The sequence below is a fragment of the Cotesia typhae genome, unplaced genomic scaffold (genome assembly GCF_013202065.1).
Source record: "Cotesia typhae breed Kobodo isofemale line unplaced genomic scaffold, CoteBio_Ctyphae contig_43, whole genome shotgun sequence".
NCBI classification, from domain to species: Eukaryota; Metazoa; Arthropoda; class Insecta; order Hymenoptera; family Braconidae; genus Cotesia; species Cotesia typhae.
The window spans coordinates 4,518,298-4,535,836 of NW_027423752.1; the positions used below are offsets into that span (position 1 = coordinate 4,518,298).

Consider the following 17,539-nt stretch of genomic DNA (forward strand, 5'->3'; position numbering starts at 1 on the left):
CTAAACAATTTAAATCAAAGAAAACGGACTATTTACAATGTGTATCAATAACTTTTAAGAAATTACGCCCGTCGAAGTATCAGGCAAACATGAGTAACGAAGAGTAGGTAGCTGTCGTTGTTTCCCTCCTTGTCCCTTCTTCCGCGCCCTACTCCTCAGCTGTCCTGCGCTGGCCATCTGCCCTCTTTCTCTGACTCAGTCCCATTTCCCTATATCTCGGTCACACCCCTCTTTCCTTGAAAAGAAAAGTGGTGAACCAGTTTGCCACTTTTCTTTAGGTGTACCTGGCCAACCGATCTTCTAGACGTTCCTCGGTCAATTTCAGTGTCGGCTTCGGCTGGTTCCTCGTCTGCGTGACCTTCCAGATGCGCCCGTGCTTGTCGTAGGCGGTGAAGGTTCGTTTGGTTTTCTTTCCTGTCAGGAATGGTCGGATTTCCATGTTTTCCAAGGAGATTAAAGATTCCTTTAGTTTTTGCATCGGGGTCTTGGTCTTAAGTGGGCTGAGGAACAGGTCTCCAGGCTTGTCTGCAAAGGACTCTGGATAGTCTTCCAGTTCTGGGTACTCTGGCATCAACCAGCGGGCTTCTGGCTCAGGCCTCGGCTCACGCGGCTTCCGTGGTATTATCCAGCGCACGTTGTTCGAGAAAGCCGTGGTTTCTCGGATTCTCGGACCTTCCCGTTGGGGACTGTGCTGATGGCATGGGCCCGGACGGTTAACCCTTTCCTTTCCCTTTCCAGGGTCAACAGCAGGTACAACGGCATCAACCGCGGTTTCAACAGGATTCTTGTTGGTAGGTTCAGCAAGTTCCTCGACTTCCAACGGTGTACCAGATTCAGTAGCAGGTTCAACAGGTTTTGTCATCTGTGGCGCAGTCATCAACTGGGGACTACGCTTGAAGCATGGGCCCGGGTTGGTTGTTGCGTTGTGGTTTCCGTCTTCGATGTCTGGATTCTTCCTTGGAGAGATTTCCCGTGTGGGGCTGGCCCCAAAGAGGTCTCTCAACCTACTGGCTTTGGATCTCGGCTTCCTGGTCAGTCCCAACAAGCTGGTCGTGACTGGCCTGATCAGTGTCTTGGGCTTTTTGCGCTTAAATAGCCCATGGCTAACCCTTTTTGCTTGCGTTCCGCCTGTGGTGGTCGCAGGGGTGGTCGGTGTGGCTGGGCGTCGATCAGGTCTTACAAATCCTGGATTGGCTGGATCGTAGGGCTCTGGTATTGCGACGTTTTCGGGGTTAGGGGTTGCCGGTCTCGCAGTTTCTGGCAGGGGGGTGAGAGCAACGTTCAACGGTCTCCTCAGCATCTCCTCGAGTAGCCATATTTCCTCCTCTTCGGTAAATTTCGGCTCCATGTTGTAAGTCTGATTTTAAACTACAATAGAAAATAATAATCTCACTTAACAATATGATTCAAACAACATTCCTAAGACCAGTTTTGATTCTCGATCCTAAGTTTTCCTACTATTAAACAAAACAAAAAAAACGCAACTTTGTATTTCGTTAGACATGATTTTGACTCATAACCCTGTATCGTCATTTCGAGTTAGGAAAATTACGTGATTGGCTACTAAGTGATACAGTTTGAACAGAATTTCCAAACTAAACCAGTCTAAATATGTCCGAAACAACAAAAAAAATATAACTTGGCTCTAACAATGTACTTGGCATCCCGCTTTCAACCCGGTTCTCCGGCGGCTGAGGCTAATTTTGCCTTTTTGGCCATGGCTCGGGTTACACGACGCGATCCCAAGGTTTCGTCTAGCTCTGATTCGGGGTTCTCGCGGTCAATTTGTTCGCGTTCAGGTTTTTCATGGTCAGGTTCCGGAGGATTTCCCTCATGAAACAGTTTCAAGTCCTTTATGTGCGCGGTAAAAGTTTTACCCTCTTTTCTAATCTCGTATACGGAAGGTCCGACGATTTTAGTTACGGTAAAACCCGTCGCGTACTTTTCAGCAAGTTTAGCCGAAAAGTGATCAATTGCTGATGACAAATGGTGCTCCCTCTTGCTGACCAGGTCTCCAAGAGCTGGTTGCCAGGAGCCACGCTTGCGATCATAATACTTGGCTTGTTTCCCATAGGCTTGGGCCAGGTTAACCTTGACCAACTCGGTGGTGTCTTCCAAGGTCTTGGCTGCCCGACTCGGATCATAAACCTCGTCTTTCCCTCGGTTGGCTCGTGCTCTTATTGACAAAGGGGGTAGGATTTCGCGGCCGTAATTTAAATACGCCGGGGAAAATTCTGTTACGTCATGTTTCGCAGTGTTATAGGCGAAAGTGAATTCTGGAACTTGTTTGTCCCAGTTTCGTTGATTTGATCCTACGAATTGGGCAATCATTGTTCCTATGACCCGATTTGTTCTCTCGACGGGATTGCATTGAGGCGAATATGGTGGGGTTCGCACGTGATTTATCCCGAATTGTTGCAATAAGGAGGTGAACTCCTTGCTTACAAAGGGGGTACCATTGTCGGTAATCACCGAGTCTACCCTACCGAAACGCAGCAAGACTCTTTCCTTGAAAGCAGTCGCAATCGCGGAGGCGGTTTGGTGTCGTAGCGGTTGGATTTCTATCCACTTGGAGAATTTGTCTTGAAAAACTACCAGATAGCTCATCCCTCGCGACGATCGTGGTTTGGGGCCTATTATGTCTGCAGATACGACTGACCAGGGCTTCAGGGCAGGGATTGTTCCCATTGGGGCCAACGGGGGTTGCTGTGAGGCTTTGAATGCCTGACATGTCCCGCACTGGCGTACATAGGATGTGATTTCTGCCCTCATACGTGGCCAATAGTATTGGCTCGAAACACGAGCAATCGTTTTTGCAATGCCTAAATGGCCGGCTGAAGGAACGTCATGATTTTCTCGTAATACTTTGCTGACTCCTGCGACTGGAACACATAATTTCCAGACGTCGCCTCTGTCAGTGTAGTCTAGACTATGATAGCGATGTCTGTATAACAGACCTTGCTTCAAACAGTACTCGGGATAACGCTGGGGGTCGTTTTCGACTCCTTTGACGATACTTTCGTACCAAGTGTCTCCAAGCTCTAAAGCTTCTAGTATTATGTTGGATTCTGACTCGTGAAAATCTTCTTTAGTGGATTTTTCGGGGTTACTTCGCGATAGCGCGTCCGCGACTTTGTTCCACTTCCCCTTTCGGTACACAACGTCGAAATTGTACTGTTGCAAGTACAGACTCCATCGTGCTACGCGTCCACTCGGACTCTCTATTGATCGGAGCCATTTTAGTGACTGGTGGTCCGTGATAACTGTGAACTCATAATCTTCGAGATATGGTCTCAGTTTCTGGATTGCCCAGACCACTGCGAGGCATTCCTTTTCGGTTACGCTGTAGTTTCGTTCGGCTTTCGTCAGCCCTCGGCTCGCATATGCGACGACCTTTTCTGCGCCATCGTGATCCTGTGTCAACACGGCGCCTATTCCAACGTCACTCGCATCAGTTTGTAGCACGAAGCGTTTTGCGAAATCCGGAGGTACCAATAATGGATCCGATTTTAGATGGTTTTTCAGTGTATCGAACGCGGTTTGTTCGGGGGTTTCCCATTTCCAACGTTTCTTCTTTTGGAGTAGGGAAGACAGAGGTTTAGTCAAATCAGCGCAACTCGGAATAAAACGGCGATACCAAGAAATCATACCAAGGAACTGTCGTAGCTCTTTGGTATTCCGCGGTGGTGCAATCTCGGTGATTGCTCGGACCTTATCTGGGTCCGTTCGAATTCCCTGCTCGTCGATTACGTGACCTAAATACACGGTACTTTCCTTCAAGAAATGCGATTTCTCTGGATTCAATTTCAGGTTCGCTGCGCGAAGTCGAGTCATGACCTTTTTCAGGATTGTCATATGTTCGCTCAGGGTTTCACTAACCACGATTATGTCGTCCAGGTACACTACTACGTGTGTTTCAAGATCCGCGCCTAACACTTCGTACATCACGCGCTGGAACGTCGCAGGCGCTGAATGTAGGCCGAAAGGCATTACTCAGAATTGAAACAGTCCACGACCAGGAATCGTGAAAGCAGTCAACGGTTTGCTTTCTTCCTCTAGTGGTATCTGCCAGTACCCACTTTTCAAATCGATAGTACTGATAAATTTTGCTTTCCTCAGTTTGTCCAGTGATGCATTTACATGTGGTATCGGAAAGGCATCTTTCTCTGAGACGTCGTTTAGTTTCCGGAAATCTACGCAAAACCGATATTTCTGGTCCTTTTTCTTGACCAACACGACAGGAGAGTTCCACGGGCTGTTTGATGGTTCGATGATCCCATCTTTCAGCATTTTGTCAACTTCGTCGTTCATGATTTGCTGCATTTTCGGGTTTTTCGGAAAGTAACGCGCCTTTACAGGTTCTGTTCCGGGTTTAATTTTAATTTTGTGCGTCGCACACTGGGTAGGGCCAACTATTTCTTTGTCTAGTTTGAGCCAGGTCTTTATCTCTTGTCGAGCAGTCTCCAAATCGTTTTCCATGTCTAACGCATTGAAGGATTCCGCATTGCGTTGCAACTGGTAACCTAATATCGCTAGGTTATCTACGCCGAGGAGCATATCATTTGCATAAGCTGGCATGACATGAAATGGTAGCACGTAAGAACGATTATTTTCCTGGACATTGACCCAAGCTGTACCAGATGATAGAATCACTTGATTCCCTAATGTCGATCCCCGTATCGGAGTGGGGTTATGCTTAGTGTATAGGCTCTTTTCGCGGATAAAGTCCCAGACTCGTTGGGAGACAATAGACGCGGTTGCCCCAGTATCCATCAATGCATGGATTGTTACATCACCGAGTCTAATTGCGGCGAAGGGTCGTTTCTCGCCAGGCTTCAGTGCGATTGGCTGGAAGTGCCCGGTTGAGGCTCTGGGTTGGTCGGCGTAGTGTCCTTTCTCTGCAGTGATGCTCCCTGTGGGTTCAAGGGCCGGTTTTGGGAGCGCGTACCGGTCCTCGCGGCGTTTCCCTGGTAGGGGCAGCAATCGCGAGAATACGTGTCCATTTTTCCGCATCGCATACAAAACTTTACCGCTCGATTCGTACATTGTTCTCTGGTGTGCCCCTTTTGGCGGCATCGTCAGCAACAATCACGCCAATTATATTCAAAAATCTCCACGGGTGCCGGTTCGACAGGTTTCGCGGGCTTTCGATTGCACACAGGTTCCGTTTTCCGGGGTGCTTGCCTGGTCTCTTTGACCGCGGGGGGTCTTTCTTGACTGACGAGTTGCTCGTACTCTCTTGCAAGCCGTAAAAGTCCTGGAACGTCAGCGAACTCTGTGCGCTTCATGTAACGTCGGTATTCTGGTCTCATGTTCTGATATAGTCGGTTGAGACGGGCCGAGTTCGACATCTGGCCATGTCTTCGCATCAAAGTTTGCAGTCTTGTTGCATATTCTGCCGTAGTTTCGGTTTCCCCCTGTACATTGTTCCGGATCTGCTCTTCCAGCTCGAGTTCGAGGCCCGGGGGCAAGTAAAAAGATTTCAGGTCTGACACAAAATCTTCCCAAGAGTTCCAATCTCTCTTGTTGTTGCGATACCAGAGCAGAGCCTTTTCGCGCAACAATATTGGAACGCATGGCAGCAGGTGGTCCATCTCGAACCCATAACTTTCTGCCATTTCCTCCAGCCGCTCAAAAAGTCTTGGACGTCACGCTCTCCCTTGAACACGACGTTCCACTTCCGCACCAGGTCCCTCCTGCGGAGTTCAACGGAATCATCCCCAAGTGATGAGTGAAAATGTTGATCGGGCTTGGGGGTTCCTGAGAACGGATTGCCTGGCCTGGCTGGGCTCACGAGGACGTCTATGCATCCTGACCGGCGATTTCCGTCTTCGTCTCCTCGCCGCACGTTTTCTGCGCACGGAACACGGTCACGGTTACTGCTGTGAGTGTTATTATGTGCCTCTTGCTCCCCCTTCCTCTGCTGTTCAGCCTCGTACCTCCTTCGTGTTTCGTTCGTGTCGAGCTGACGTTCGTGAGCTCGTTGCTCCTCCTTCTCGCGCAACAGTCGCGCCCTTATTTCCACGCGCAATCGGTCGCGTAGCTCCTTTTCGGCTTCGGCTTCAGTCTCGCGTGCTAACCGAGCGCGTTCCTCCCGTTCTATTCTTTCTCTCTCCCTCCGCTCCTTTTCCTCCGCCTCGATCCGCTCGCGTTCCTCCGCCTCGATCTCGGCTCGCAATCGTTTCTCCTGTGCACGTCGTTGCCGGGCAGTCTGTGCTTCGGGTGACGTGCTCTCGCCCTCTGGCTCCTCGCCTGAGGGTTGCTCATCTTCATTCTCGGATTCCTGCTCGTCTCTTTCTTCGGGCAGGTCATCCAGATTCTCCAGGTTATCTAATTCCGCTTCGGACCGGTCGAGGTCACACAGCAGTTGGTCATATCGCCCCGCGCGACCCGCGTTTGCCGCTCGCGATTTGTTAAGTGCCGTTTTTAACAAAAATCTAAGCTCTGGCAACGTCGCCTTTGGTTCGATTGCCACCTGATAGTTTTCTAGCTCGCTAATGACCGCCTCTTTTCTGAGCGACCACAGCCACGTTTGTATCCCCGTTTTCTTACTCATTTTAGCTGAAAACCGGAGAAACTAACTAAAACGAACTCGCAGTACCCGAAATTCCCGCTACCACGAAACAAAATCACCGGGTCCCTGTTCGAGCGCCATAAATTTGTAACGGGTAATTTTTGGTGGGTTTATTCTTTGGAACGAATAAACGCCGAACACCTATGAACGATTTACTGCGACACAAAACGCCCCCTCGCTCGAATCTGAAGCTCGCCGGAGTCCAGGGTAAAAAGGGGGGTTGAACAACAAAACACAATCCAAAATAAAGCCAAACGAAGCCAGTTAAATAATTAAATAATAACTACGTCTAAATAAATAACTCAAAATATCAACCAGGTTATGATATAGAAACAAAATAAATCATTTATTTATCAGGATCATCTCAAACGGTTAAAGAAAACAAGATTACATAAAAATACAACAAAACTCGTAGTACAATCTTTGGTTATCACAACTCAACGACTAATGACAATAATACAAAAAAAATGAACTCATGACGTTGGTCAATGCGTGATCAAAACTTGTCTGTACAAGACAACTTTTCATTCATTCTTGCTCCCGTGAGCGTTCAAATCGCGAACTACGTTTCCAAAAGCTGGTTCCCCACTCCCCAGGAGACTAGTCGTCACCCCTGGGCCTAAATCTCTACCCTGAGAGCGAATGGAGAATGTCCTCTTCGCCCCCACCTGCACGGCGTGTGATTACCTACTGGGTTTTTGACAGAGGGTCAAAAATCCAGGGAGTCAAGTCTTGCTTAGAGTATAAAGGTACTTACCCGTGTTCAAGACGAACCGAGGTAATGTCCCTTCTTGCTGTTAATGATGGAAGAATATTCACCTCAATAACACTCTGTCACAAGACTCCCCTTTTCGTGCCAAATTTTCGGGCCTTATTATTTTTCCAACCATTCTCTTCTAACGAAACGGAATAATCGTTTTTGCCATTTATCTATTGTTTGTAAACTACTTATTTAATTGGTAATTCCCTCATTATCTATCCCTTCGCTGTGTCAAATTCTCAGTTTCGAAATTCGATTTGACTATTTTAATCGGTCTTCCTTCATTCTCTGATCATTCTTTGCTTTTCCATACAAAATATCGCCCGGGACTTAGAATATTTTCGCTCGTTTAAATTATTACAAGTTTTCTTCAGTCTAATCAATCTTAAAATTATAAACAAAACGCCGTGACAATTTTTGTGGACAATAAACTTCGACTTATAATAAAGGAAATATTTTTTGCATCAGTCCTGGCAAAATTATAAATCAAAATAACAAAATATCACAAAATTAAATAATAATATGCCAATAATTAATAATTATTGTCTGAGATCTCTTGGTTAAATACTATGAACTAAGTCCAATATAATAGTAATTTGATAAATCATAAACAAAATAATACTCGTTCGTAATAATAATGGTATAAATAATAATAGTTATAGTACTGATCACTAATAACATAACAAAAAAAAGAAATATAATCACAATTAATAATCGTCGTAGACAAAATAATATCTTATAACTAAACGCTTCATCCGAATAAATGTTTTATAATTGCTAATTATTAGCCCGTCTAGAATTCGCCGTTCATAACTAAACATTAAACACTAATTGTGTTAAACAAAACGCTATTCGCTAACCAAAATAATTTTAGAATTAATAATCAAAACAAAATTAACTAATAATATTTTCACACGTCTTTGGTGAATAATATAACCAATAATCAAAATAATAATACTGAACTCGTAACTAAACAATTTAAATCAAAGAAAACGGACTATTTACAATGTGTATCAATAACTTTTAAGAAATTACGCCCGTCGAAGTATCAGGCAAACATGAGTAACGAAGAGTAGGTAGCTGTCGTTGTTTCCCTCCTTGTCCCTTCTTCCGCGCCCTACTCCTCAGCTGTCCTGCGCTGGCCATCTGCCCTCTCTCTCTGACTCAGTCCCATTTCCCTATATCTCGGTCACAATCTTCAGAACTCTCAACTTGATCCAGAGAGCAAGCATCCACCAATATTCCCTAGTAAATGCAAACTCTCAGAACTTCTCATCGCTCAGAACTTCTCATACTCGAATCCTTCATGGCGGGACACAACTTACTTTAGGATATCTACGACGTCAATGTTGGATTCTGGGCGGCAGAGCCCCTATAAAATCCTACATCCATCATTGCTTAACATGCGCTCGAATTCGAGCAGTCAAAGCTCAGCAACTTATGGCCCCTCTTCCAGCATCTCGAGTTACGCCATCACCAGTCTTTCAGACCACTGGTGTGGACTACGCTGGACCCATAACTCTTAAAACGTTCCAAGGAAGAGGTACAAGAAAATTTAAAGGGTGGATAGCAGTCTTCGTTTGTTTTTCAACGTCAGCAATTCATCTTGAAGCAGTCTCATACTACTCAATCGAAGGTTTCTTGAAGACATTTCGACGATTTACTAGTCGACGAGGAATCTGCAAAACATTACACAGCGATTGTGGAACTAATTTCAAAGGAGCTGACAATGAATTGAAACGTCTCTTCTCCCAGGCTACATCGGAATCAAAAGATCTCCAACGCCTACTAACTAATGATGGTACCAATTGGAAATTCAATCCTCCAGGAGTACCGCACATGGGAGGAAAATGGGAAGCTGCAGTGAAATCTATCAAACATCATCTCCAATCGTCAATCTCGGAAACCAGCTTCACATTTGAAGATTTTTCTACTCTCTTAGCACAAGTTGAGGCAGTGCTCAACTCAAGACCTCTCAGTGCTCTATCAGATGATCCAGAGGACCTCTCAGCTCTAACTCCAGGCCATTTAATCGAGAAGCTGCGCTCAACTCAATACCTGAACCATCTCTAACTTCCGTGAACGAGTCCAGACTATCTCAATTCCAACGGATTCAGGAACGATTCCAACAATTCTGGAACCGATGGTCAGCTGAATGCTTATCTGCACATCAGTCCATCTCAAAGTGGCGCAACCAACAAGACGATATCAAACTAGGATCCTTGGTGCTAATAACAGATGAAAGACTTCCCCCTTCAAAATGGCCTCTCGTGAGAGTAATTCAACTTCACCCAGAGAAAGATGGACTTACACGAGTAGTGACTCTCAAGACAGCTGCAACAACTCTTACCAGACCAATTGTCAAGTTAGCTCTCTTCCCATTAGCTCCTCACCAAGATTCATCAGAGTGAAATTCTGCATTCCTGCAGAATTTGGGGGAGAATGTTGAAAAAACCCTCAAATTCATCATTCGGCACTAACAATCGCACGGACCATGACTAGAGAGCTAGTCATGGTACTAACAATCGCGCGGACCATGACTAGAGAGCTAGTCATGGTCAAGATCTTCATGAATTACTAACAACCGCAAGAACCATGACTAAGAAGCTAGCCATAGTAAAGGTCTTCATTGAATACTAACAATCGTACTGATCATGACTAGAAAGCCAGTCATAGCTAAGATCTTCATCAGGTACTGAGAGAGCCAGTCATAGTGGGAAAGTATTCTAAGTTGTAATTGGGCCGCTACCTTCGATACCCTCACTCAGTCCATCGGAGCTATCGAGCCAAGAAAAGGAAGAATCAAGAGGTCTACAGCAAGCAAGCAAGGCTTGCATATAAGAAGAAGTAAATTCATCAAGGTCAAGCGAGCAAGGCTTACCTTTTAGTGTTTCATATCAATAGTTCTTTTCAGAACTTACAATTCAAGTGTGCAAGGTCTACTTGCACTGTTTCATTTTAACAGCTCTTTTCAGAGCTCACCAAGTCATCTCAATAAATTAAGACTACAACGTAGTCTTAATAACAACGGTCTTTCTCACGGCCACTTCAATTTAAGGCTCTTTTTCAAGAGCGTGTGACTAACAAGTCATCTCAAGACTACTACGTAGTCTTAATCACAACGGTCTTTTTCAAGGCCACAAAATAAGTTCATTAGTAAGAAAACCTACCCAAGTTTGAGGGAAAGTACCAGCATTTCTACCAAAACAGAGATTTTTATTAAAAAAAATCAGTAGCAAGGCTCAAGCAGAGAAACTTGGCCCCAGTTCCAGAAATGTTTTTTTTTTTTAATTATTGGAGTAACTATTCATTTAAAAATCAGTAGCGAGGGTCAATAAAAGGACCTGGACGTCTGCAGCTGATTTGTTATTTTTTATTAGAATAATAAAAATTATTTGGAATCAAAAAATCAGTGGCGAGGGTAAGTAAAAGGCTCTGGACGTCTGTAGCAGATGTTTTATTTTCAACTAGACTAATGAAAATAATTATTAATTAAACAATCAGTTGTAAGGGACAGTAAGAGGCTCTGGGTGGCTGTAGCTGATTTCTTATCTTTGATTAGAATAATAAAAATAATTATTATTTAAAAAATCAGTTGTGAGAGATAGTAAGAAGCTCTAAGCGGCTATAACTGAATTTTTATTTTTTATTAAAATGAAAATAATTTCGAATTAAACAATCAGTAGCGAGGGTTAGTAAAAGGCTCAGGACGTCGGTAGCTGATTTTTTATTTTCAACTGGACTAATGAAAATAATTATTAATTAAGCAATCAGTTATAAGGGACAGTAAGAGGCTCGAGGTGGCTGTGACTGAATTTTATTTTTTTTTTTCGATTACTGGAGAAATTATTCATTGAAAAATCAGTAGCGGGGGTCAGTAAAAGGAACTAGGCGACTGTGACTGAATTGTTATTTTTTATTAGAACAAAAAAAATAATTTCTAATTAAAAAAACAGTAGGGAGGGTCAGTAAGAGGATCTGGACGTTTGTAGCTTATTTTTAGTAGATTTCATAGAAATCTAACTATTGCATTGGTTCTCATGACGGAACTTTTGAAAAATTTTGCTATATTCCGACTTAACTCGACGAGCTGAGTCAGAAAATACATATGGTTGAAAAGTTTATATATGTATGTATATATATATTGAGACAATGCAAATTGTCCTTTTCTGCTCAGCCTTCAACTGACTTTCTGAAAACCCTCGTTGTGTTGATTTTCTTAATTCTTGGTGGTAGAGTCTCGAAAGAGAGTGGGGATAAACGACCCACGCAACAACACCGAAAATATTGGTCAGACTTCGATCCAACCCCAAACTAGCAATCACGCTAAATTTCTAACTTTCTATACTACTATTTATTAATTACTAATTAAGCAAATTATTACGTTTTATATATTCTAAAAGTTTCTTAATGTTTAATTTAAGTTCTACTATTATAATTAATACTTCAAGCATTTATTCCATTCGCGAAATGTTAAGTAAATCATTAGTGTATTGGAATAAAATAGTTATTTTGTTATAAATCGTATACCATCATTGCTATGAATTTACCTATCTACTAAGATTATTTCACCTACACATTCTTTGAAAGACGAATACTATTAAGGAATAAACTGATACCTCACGGGCTGCTGTATTAATCAGGATCTTGTAAAACTATAATTTCCATATATTGTAAGTAATCAGAGAATATTTACTGGCACACGTGAGACTTCCTATCAAACTACATACTCTTTCTACAACGCTCTATTCATTCTAAATATCTAAAACTAAATACGTCATCCGTAAGGAAGCGGATTTCCGAGAGCTGGTGGTCCTGATAAATAAATTTAGAGAATCAATTGACTAAATTCTTATCCGCAAGGTTTTGGTGAATTGATAAATGAATTTTTTATATAGAGAAAAATTCTTTCATCTCAATATATATATATATATATACATATACTAGCTGTTACCCGCCCGCTTCGCTGGGCAATTATAGAATTGTCTTTTTCGATCTAAACTTAAAATTTTATTAGAGTATTGTTTTGACTTTCACAAATTCCAAATTTCATCGAATAAGCATATACCTTTTATCTATGAAATTATTCCAGCTAATATTCATTGTAACTTTCAATGTGCAATCACTATAATTTTTGCGTGGCCTTTTTTTCAAAAATGAATAATAATTGACACGAAGAAAAAAATTTGAAATGACAATTTGGAGTCTATAGGAGCTATAGCTTCGAAATTAAAAATTTTTGATGTTAGCACCCACCTTCGCAAACCCCTGTGAGATGAGCTATCGTAAAATTTCCCCATGGACTTCTTCTACATCTCTCACAGAAGATTCCAACCAAATTTGGAGTCGATAGGAGCTATAGTTTAAAAACGGGAATTTTTTATTATTAACGCTCCTACAATCCTCTTTGGGGTAGAATATCGTAAAATTCATTCATAAATTATTTTTTCATCATTTATTATAGAAAATTCCTACAAAATTTGGAGTCTGTAGGAGTTATAGCTTGGAAATTAAAAATTTTGATTGTTAATACCGACCCCCGCAATCCTCTGTGAGGTGAGATATCGTGAAATTTGTTTATTGATTATTTCTACATCTCTTACAAAAGATTCCTACCAAAATTGGAGTTGATAGGAGCTACAGTTTAAAAACTGGAGTTTTTCATTGTTAACGCCCCCGCGAACCTTTTTGGGGGTGGAATTTTTTAAAATCTGTTCTTAGCTGACCTCTACAGGGCAAAAGTATAATTCCTACCAAATTTCAAGTTTCTAGGTCCGATGGTTCCCGAGATATCGTGATGAGTCAATCTATCTATAGAACAGCTCCTATATATATCACACACAATTTACCATTTTATTTTTAATCATTTAAATCAGTATAATCATTTAACAATATCAACATTAATATTTATGTTATATTTATCTGTTTTATGATATAATGGAGTTTATCCTTCATGATCATTTCAATACATATTAGCTATTTCAATTATTAATGATTTAGCTATTCTTTCTTAAAAAAAGTATGATTATGAATTCCTACTGTCCCAACAATCAATCAATGAAAATCCATGTATTTGCCTAACATTGTGTAGAATAATAATTGTATAGAATATTAATATTTAGTAACTTTCTACTTTTATTCTAATCATTCCTCTGAATTTAGTTTACAACCGAATTTATTATTACAATTTATTCATTTTAACAGTTCTTTTAGCAACGGTAACCATTGCAACTGTGACCATGGCAACGGTAACCATGGCAACGATAACCATGGCAACGGTAACCGTGGCAACGGTAGCGATGGCAACGGTAATCGTGGCAATGGTATCCATGGTAACGGTATATATCTATATATATATATATATAAGAGATTTCCACCTATATATTGACTCATCACGATATCTCTGGAACCATAAGGCGTAGCGACTTGAAATTTGGTAGGATTATTCCTTTCGCCGAGTAGAGGTCAGCTAAGAACGGATTTTACGAAATTCCACCCACAAGGGGGGTTGCAGGGGCGTTAACAATGGAAAATTCCCATTTTTAACCTATAGCTGCTATCGACTTCAAATTTGGTAGGAATCTCCTATATGTGATGTAAAAATGATCTAAGAGCGGATTTTATGACAATCTACTCCCAATATGCATTGCGGGGGTGGACGTCAACAATAAAAATTAAAAATTTTTGACTTCTAGCTCCTACAGACTTTTAATTTTGTATGAATTTTGTGTAAGTAATGTAAAAATAATTTATGAACGAATTCTACGATATCCCACTCCATAGAGGAATGCGGGGGTGGATCTTAACAATGAAAATTTTAAATTTTTTAGCTATAGCTTCTAAAGGCTAAGAATTTGGTAAGAATCTATTCTATGGGATGTAGAAATGATCTAAGATCGTATTTTATGACAATCTACTCCCATTATGGATTGCGGGGGTGGACGTTAACAATGAAAATTAAAAATTTTCGACTTCTAGCTACTACAGACTCCTAATTTTGTATGAATTTTGTGTAAGTGATGTAAAAATAATTTATGAACGAATTTTACGATATCCCTTCCGACAGGGGGTTGCGGGGGTGGGTGTTAACAATTGAATTTTTAAATTTCCGAGCTGTAGCTCCTATAAGCTCAAAATTTGAAAAGAATCTGCTATATACGATAATCTGAAACTAAGGAAACGACCCAACGTCTACGAAAGTATTTACTACCGTTATAGATTGAAATATAGATTAACTATTAAGTTGGAATACTAAAATAAAATAATAAATTATAAAATTAGTGAAAGAAAAGTAGATTTAAGCGAAAGATGTATCAGAGTTTGTTAGACAAGCTGTACATCTGGCGCCAATAAATAATAAATAAAATTCTCTTATGAGTATTAAAATCTATAATAAAGTTTAATGAATCATAAATAATTATGAATTATTTTTTTTTCTCCACTCATATTTTAATCGTTCTTGATTGGCCAATCTTTTTAATTTTTGCTCGGTTAAAGAGAATAAATTGTCGCGGAATTCCTTAAAAAACAAGGTGTCATAAAGAGCCCTGACAAATGATCCCTGTTGAAAATAAAGAGAAATTATTATTGTTAATTAAGCAAAATTAATTATTAACTCTAATACTAATCAAGGAAATTTAATGTTTTACATTTCGTGCTTGATCATATGCAATTCCATAGGAATCACTTCGTGATTCTTTAAAAGCCATTGCCTCATGAATGCGACCATCTCTCAAAAAAATGTTCACTATAGTAGTGCATCCAACGACATAAATCCCATCAATCTGGTCGACAAAATCTATTTAAGAACAAAAAAAATTCTTAATGATTTTGTGAAATTAATTGATCTTATCATCAAAGAAAAATTTAATTCTCAATGAAAAAAGTATTCAGTAAGACATAAGTTGTTTTAGAACAAGAAAAAATTTTATACAGTCAAGAAAATACTCTTCACTAAAGAAAGTGTTACATAAGTAACTAAAATATTAGATAACTAAAATAATTAAAGCTATCCAAAATATTTTATTGAGTCAAAAAAAAATTGATCAATGATGCATGGATTTGTATCAAACATGATAAACAAATAATGACTATTATTGACTTACCAATTATTTGTTTTTTAATTTCATGAGATCAATCGTGAGGTCCAAATGTTTTATCTCCATTTACTATTAATTGTTCTAAATCCAAATTATTTAAATCCATTTCGAAAAAAAAAATTGGAAAAATTTTTTTTTTTAATTTGTTATTTTATATTTGGTTATTTTATTGTTTTATTTATTGAACTTTAAATTTTATTTTCATTTACATTAGTTAATTATTTTGTAAATATAGTTATTAATAATATTGGTTGAATATTCTTTGTAAATAATATTAATTTTTTAGTCTATAAATATATTATTTTAGTTATTAAATTGAACTAGGTTAATTATTTGTAAATATATAACTTCATTATGCTTATATTTTAGGATGACATTTGTTTTGACACTTTTTTTATTGTGTCAAAATAAAAATATTATCAGACAGCTGTCACGATAAATAATTAAAAAAACTGATCTTATTGATTTAATAAAATCTTTTAGACCGGATTTAAGTCAGCTTAATTGAGTGAAGTTAAATAATCTATAATTTTTTTATATTATTTTTTTTTTGTTAATAAGGTGATTTCTTAATTATAATAGAATTTCAGTTAATATAGTGTTGATGATAATTTAGTGAAATACTACTCAATTAAGAATTGATTTTATGGATATTCAAAGTGAGTGAAATCAAACCAAAAGTGATTTCTTATTTTTAATGTTCTTGCAGTCTTGGTGAGTTTTTATTTAATCGTTTTTCTGTTTCAAAATATATAATTCAATATACTTTGTTATTTTTCCCATTTAATTTATCATCATAATTTTAAATAATTTAATTTATGAAGTAATCATCGGAATATTTATTTGATCTCCATTCAATAATAATAACGAGATTCTTAATTAAATTTAAAAACATCGATTTATTTTCGAAAGTTGATTAAACATCATTTTTTTCTGATTGGATTTGTCAAAACATTGTTAATTGATATATTTAATTATCATTTATTTATTGTTATGATGATAATATAATTTTTTAAACTATTTTTTCAATTAAATTCCATCACCATATCAACCTAAGTTCAAATAAAATTTTGTTTATTTACATTTTATAATAATTATTCACCAATGGATTCTGAGATTTCTTTAAAAGTTGTACATATTCTCGGTGATGGCGGGTGTCTTTTTTCTTCAATATCATATTTATTGTATGGCACTATGTCAAAAAGTGCTCTTATTAGAAATCAGATCGTGCATCATGTATCCAACAACTGGCACAGGTTCAAATATTTTACTCAGCAAGAATCTGGTGAACCTTATGGTACTAAACGTTTGTACTTCGAGGACATGTCGAAGCCTTATACACAAGGATCTCTTTGTGAAGTTAAAGCGGCGGCAGAGTTGTTTCCATATCAGTTTCAAGTATATCAAGATGGCTGTCTCAGGGCTACGTTTGGTGAACCATCAGATGGAATTAAAAGACTCAGGTTTACTGGAAACCACAACAACGGTCATTATGACGTTTTAGTTCCATTATTTGAAGCAATAAGTATTGATATTACTTAACCATCAAACAATCTTGATCAAAATCTTGAAATAGAGACCGAAGATGTAACAAATCTGTCTTCCTCTCAATTAACTTCTGACACAACTTTCTTGAGTAGTGATGGATCTGCTTTTGTAACTGAAATATCAATACGATCAAAAAGTGGAACAAAACGAAGAAAAAGATTTTCTAGCGCAATCAGAGCTAAACAACTGAAAAAAGCTGCTTCAAAATATACAAAAAACCATAGAGAAGTTCATAGAGAGGCCGCTAGAAAATATAATGAAAGTTATCCTGAAATCTTAAAACAAGCCACCCAAACATATCGTCAAACTCATCCTGATGTAGTGAAAAAAATTCTCAAGGCGTACAACGAAAAAAATCCACACGTCAATCGAGCAGCTACTGCCAAATATCATGAAAAGAGATCAAAATCTAAATTATTGTCCTGGACTTCTAAACATTTGTCCGGTTTCAAGTACGATAGTAGAATAAATTATTCAAATGATAAAATTGTCAATTTTGGTCCACGTTCTCCTTGCCAATGGTGTCATGCTCTGAAATAGAAAGATGAGACTCAAGGA

The 17,539-nt window shown here is 39.2% G+C and overlaps 1 protein-coding gene across 1 annotated transcript; it reads left to right on the plus strand.

Annotated features, from left to right (window-relative positions):
- The first annotated feature begins 8,774 nt into the window (after nt 1-8,774).
- On the plus strand, nt 8,775-9,407 carry LOC141528442 (uncharacterized). Its single transcript, XM_074244486.1, has one exon. The coding sequence runs from the start codon at nt 8,775-8,777 to the stop codon at nt 9,405-9,407; it is 633 nt and encodes a 210-aa protein (XP_074100587.1).
- Nucleotides 9,408-17,539: the final 8,132 nt, after the last annotated feature.

Coding starts and splice junctions, on each gene's coding strand:
- LOC141528442 (XM_074244486.1), top strand. CDS start 8,775: ATGGCCCCTCTTCCAGCATCTCGAGTTACGCCATCACCAGTCTTTCAG.